The sequence below is a fragment of the Ailuropoda melanoleuca genome, chromosome 5, assembly GCF_002007445.2.
Source record: "Ailuropoda melanoleuca isolate Jingjing chromosome 5, ASM200744v2, whole genome shotgun sequence".
NCBI lineage: Eukaryota > Metazoa > Chordata > Mammalia > Carnivora > Ursidae > Ailuropoda > Ailuropoda melanoleuca.
The window spans coordinates 24,593,492-24,598,710 of record NC_048222.1 but is presented as its reverse complement, the minus strand read 5'-3'; the positions used below and the strand labels follow the sequence as shown (position 1 = coordinate 24,598,710).

The following is a 5,219-nucleotide window of genomic DNA, read 5'->3' as shown; positions in this document are numbered from 1 at the left end:
CTGTCATCTTATTGTTATAAATCATCCCAGGGGCTTTCTTTCAATCTCTGATAATATTTCATACATTGCACAGGATTTTGTCTCTGAATTGAAGAATCAGACAGCTTTTTCAGTGATCTCTAATCCCTATCATACTGGGGCTGATCTCCTTTATACCTTCACATCTTCTCTCCTTCTCCTTTACTTTTCCTCAATTTGCCTTTAGCTATTTTCTCTCTTCTCCACCATCACTAGACCTGCCTGCCATTCCCCCTCTCCAGGACCCACTACCTGGAGGTTACACTCAAGTAGCCCAATAACACCTCAGTTCAATGGAAGCCCAAGGGATTTCTTGTTGGTTGTGACCCTTGGACTCTCAGAAAAAACTTCAAGGATAGCCCTTGGGTTTGTACCTGTTCAGTAATGCCTAGCGAAATACTGGGCTTCTTTGATTAAACCATGTCTGTGGGCTGGGCCAGAGTCCCAAAAGCAGAGTGCCAGAATACAGGTGTCAAACAGACACAGGAGCCTGTGTCTATTACAAAGATATGTAAAATCACCTAGGTTTTATCCATTCTCTCATGCCCACCCTGAATCTCTGCAGGATTCTTCCCAAGGATTCAGAATCTACAAAAGAATCAGAGGTATGGGTTATAACAGAGCACAAAGTATTTTTTCCCATGTTTTCACTAACAGAAAGGAAGACAGAGGGAACTTTCACTGCCACCTGACTTCTAATACCACAAGTCCGGACCCTTTCTGTGCCTCAAGAGAGAATTCACATAGGTCCAGTGCCATGCATTCTGCCTTGGGACTCTGAACATTAGCCTGCCCTCTGTGCCTGCAGATCTTAGGTTCTTAAGGGCATTATAATGCAGACTCATCCACAGGCCCAGGTTCCCACAGGAAAATGCTTTTAAGTTCACCTTCTCTTCATACCCAGAAGCTAACAGCAGCTACTAGCAGAGGTTAACAACACAAGAAACTCAAAGCTGTTTCCAGGTTACCCACAGGGAATGTTATCAAGGTGATTCCATGTTCCCACTGTGCGAAGTCTGTATGCTCTTTTAATTCAGGGGACAAGTCATCAGTATTTCCACTCAGAGTCAATTTCCAGTCTCCCAAATTACCTTAGGCATTTGAGGAATTAAATGATTTCCCTCCCAAATCAGAATTTAGGAACTGGGTTATGAAGCACTATAAAATTATTAAATGTGCAGACTGTTTCCACAGTTAATTTAATTCTTGGTGTCTGCAGATAGATGCATTATCTTCCTTTGCCTAAACCCACTTTAGGGAGGCCACAAGATCATAGAAATGTGAACTCATCTTTGGCCATAGCTTATTCACTTCTCTCTATGGAAATTAAAAGGCAAGGGGAACAAAACCAGCTAAAGATATTATACCCAAATATATANAAAGGCAAATGCAGCATGTCCTCAGCAAATGGCACAATCTGACATTCTGGAGGCAAGGACTGGGTATACAGCAGTAACGGACAAAGACAAAACGCCTGCCCTAGTGGGGCTTCTGCGGATCTTTTTATCTTCTCAAGGTAGCCCACCTCCTGCCATTCTTACCAGGGCCTTCCTTCCAAGGTCCACTGCCAATGGTCTAAGTCACTCTGAAAATAGAAAAGATTTTCCTGCTGAGAACTCTCCCACCTCCACCCTTCCCTTCAAACCTTTATAGGCTCCAAACCTGCAGACAGCAGCCCACCAGCGTCCCAGCACTGAGGCAAGGGAAAGGCCTATCCCAAAGGAGTGACTGGCAGGTCCTTTTCACATCTGAGATGGGTAAGAGCGTCTGCTCCTGCTGAGGATGGGCGAGAAGGAAGGTGCTGGGTAAAAAAGAGAAAAACAGCCAGTGATGGGGGCAGTCTGCCTTCCTTGGGGGCAGTCAACACTCCTTTGATCAAAGCCCCATCCCCAGGTTGCCTGCTCAGGAGATCCACAACCCCCTCCCTCTTCTCACCAGGCCCAATATGCACATTCTGGAGCTAGCAGGCTAAGGCAAAGAGTGCCACAGCCACTACAGCCCTGGCGGCTGGGTGTTCACACTCCGTTGCCCTGTGAACTTCCTAGAGACGGATATGTACCTCCTGTACATTCAACCCAAGAAAAAACAAGTGCTAAAAAACTATGTGTGTAAGAGCTGAAAGTAGATTTAGGAGTCCCTTCGGATCAGCCTCTTTTTACAGGCAAAGAAGATCCAAACCGCAGCCCCTCACCTGGTCATGTGTAAGTGGCAGCAGGGCCCAGTATGTTGCCCAATTTTCTTCTCTGCTCTCTGAACAATATCCCTATCAACAGTCTGGAACTTTCCAGACTAACAGGAGAACCCCCCCCCCCAGCACCTGGCTGGGGGATCTGCTGAGGGAGGAGGAGGGGAAATAGGAGGATGCTTGCAGGACCAGGGTGGAGGAAGCCATGGGAGTCCGGAGGGCCCTTGAGATGAGGGTTGCTGCAAATCTGGAGATGGCTGGGCTACATTAGGGTCACCGGTTTGGTGGAGCTGTGTGACTTCAGTCCTGTGGGACAGCACACCTGTGCTATCTCTAAGATGGAAAGGGGTGATGGCTAGGCGCCTTGGTGCTGCAGCGTCTTAGCTGCCTCCCTTAGACTCTGCAGCCAAACTGGGCTCCCACCTCAACTCGCCTGGGCTTATCTCACTCAAAAAACAGGTCTTCCTCCTCTTGCCCTGCCCATGTCTAGAGCTCAAACCAGGATGACATTCATCGTGCGTGTCTTTTATGGCTAGCCAAATCTCTGGGTCTTTACCTGGCTGCTAACTTGCCCCAGCCCACTTCCCCTCTCCAGGTTCAAGGGACCGTAAAGTCCCAGGGCTAGAGTGAGCAGATCCCCTAGAGGGAGGCTCATCTCTGGGAAAGAATCCACTCCCCACCCCACTCCCAACTCAAACACGCAAGAAACGTCAGTCTAATCTCCAAATGATCATTTCTCCAAACACGAAAATAACAGAACCGCCGATAGGTCTGTCATTTTGCCCGCCCCGTTCTAAATGCCGTCAAAACTGCCTAAATAAAGATAAGAGAGGATTGTGTACGTTTTCTACACAAATGGTGGAAAGTAATAAAATAAACATCAAAGGTAAGCTTCCACGTACTCGCAGCTCCGTCGCTATTTCCAACAAAGGCAGGAAAAAGGAGGAAACCTGAAGGTGGAAGGGCAGCGGGTTAGAAGTGCACCTTCCGGAGGGGTCCAGCGCGCCCGTCCCTGGGGTATGGACACCATGTAGGCCCAAACATCGTGCGGCAGAGAAAGGGCCCCCCTTTCCCGACCGTCCGATACCACAGCAAAAGCCCTCACGGGGAAAAATTGGGAAGAAATGGTCGTAAACGCATCATGCTTTCGGCTCCCGCCCCTGGGAACACACCCTCCCTTTCGTTCCTGTTGATAGTCGGAGCCGGGAATAGCACGTCCCCCGCTTCGCCCGCGTCTGGAGGATTCCGCAGAGGTACAAACGCAGGCAGAGCCTGGCACCCTGCGCCACACACAGTCGCTCCAGGGAAAGAGGGGAACACTGCTGCCCTTACCCAAGAGCCACCAACCAGGTATAGAAAAGGTAAAGAAAAACAAAAGAAAAGTGAAAGTCAGAGGCCATTTAAGCAAGAGTCAAGGTCATTAAAAAAAAAATTCACAATTTCATGTCCAGTACTGAGAAAGAAAGAAGGGGGGGAGGGAGGGAGGAAGGGAAGAAAGAAAGAAAGAAAGAAAGATGGGAGGGAGAGAAAGAAAAGTCCGCAAAATCATAGAAAGGTGCACAGCATGTGGCTCCCAGAAGCGGTCCCTACAACGCGTCCTGCGCGTTCTTTGCTGTTCATTACTTCGTCAGGGACGACAGGGGTTTGCTTTCCGAAGAAGCACGGTTTTCACTACACCGCGTGCAGTTTGAGAGAATCGCAGGCCTGAGCAAAGTCCCTGCTGCCCAAGACCCAGCCCTTCCAGGTGCCCCCTGGGGATCGCCCCACCTCCACTGCCCAAATCGTCTCCTAGCGGTCCGAGACGCAGGGACCCTCCCAGGCGGTCGGGCGCTCACACCTGAGGGAGGAGCGGGCGGGCGGGGCGAGCACGCAGGCACACTCACAGACACGCGCACACCCCCAGCCGCGCGCAGGCTTCCCATTGGCAGGAGGCGGAGGGCGGGGCCGGGCCGACCCAAAACAAACAACCTGCGCCTTGACTTTGCTGCCGTGCTGCCGCATGGCCTCGGCCTGGTGTGGGCCCTCCGGGGAGCCTCGGCCACCTAGGCCACCTCGTTCCCCCACCCCTCGGCCGTCGGCGCCCAGGCCCCGCCCCCTCGGAGCCGCCGCAGGGTTATATTGGGCCGGGGCGAAGGTGGAAGCGAGACGTAACAGCGGCCTGCCAGCGCGGAGATGCAGCTTCGGAGACCGGGGGCGGAAAGGCGGCTACCGGCGCTACGGCCTCAGGGACTCGGCTCCGCAGGCGCTCAAGGCTGAAGGTTCCATAGCCTCCCCCAAGGGTGACACGAACACCGGCTGGCACCGTCTCCGTGCCCCGAAGATTCCTGCCCAGAACCTGGGACCTCCAGTGAAGAACACCTCCTGGTATCTTGAATGGATAGCAGATGCTCACGCTTCTTCCTTCCAGCAAGAAGTCCCAAGCCCGGCACACTTGGGCATCAGAGGGTGGAACCGCATCCCTGTACGCATTCACCCCGAAGTCTCTCATCCTCGAACTGAAGACAGTACCCACCCAACTCCTCCCTCTCCGCCCCTCTTAGTTCACCCAATAAGCACAACCCCTCCAAAAAAAATTCCAGCGGAAGAAGACTCTTCAACGGAAAAGTGACTGTCTCTCGCAAGAGGAGGGGGAGCTCCCAGGAAAGAAAGGCGAGGACCCCTGGCCTCGAGATCTCCATTCCGGCCCCCGGCACCACCTTCCTAAGGCCGCGCGAAGGAAAGGGTACGGCGCAGGGCAGGGACAGGGTGCGCGGGCATGAAGTTGGAGGCGTTCGGCCCCCGCGCGGCCCACGGGGACAAGCCAGGGAATGATCTGGAGGGTGCAGGCTGCAGCAACTTGCCATCTCCGCTGTCGGCAGCTGGCGACGACTCCTTGGGCTCGGACGGGGACTGTGCGGCCAACAGCCCCGCGGCGGGCGGCGGCGCTGGGGAGCTGGCGGGCAGTGGCGAGCGGAGCGCAGGCGGCCGGCCCGGCGCGGAGGAGGAGGGTCCCGGTGGCGGTGGCGGCGGCGGCGGC

General features: G+C 53.4%; 1 protein-coding gene across 1 annotated transcript in view; it reads left to right on the top strand.

The window, feature by feature from the left end:
- The first annotated feature begins 4,924 nt into the window (after nt 1–4,924).
- The window catches only part of FOXQ1 (forkhead box Q1), a 1,860-nt gene continuing 1,565 nt past the window's right edge, over nt 4,925–5,219 (top strand). The window contains exon 1 of the mRNA XM_034660205.1: nt 4,925–5,196. Within this exon, the coding sequence (XP_034516096.1) occupies nt 4,959–5,196 (238 nt within the window). The 5' untranslated portion in view covers nt 4,925–4,958. The remainder of the gene's footprint in view (nt 5,197–5,219) is intronic.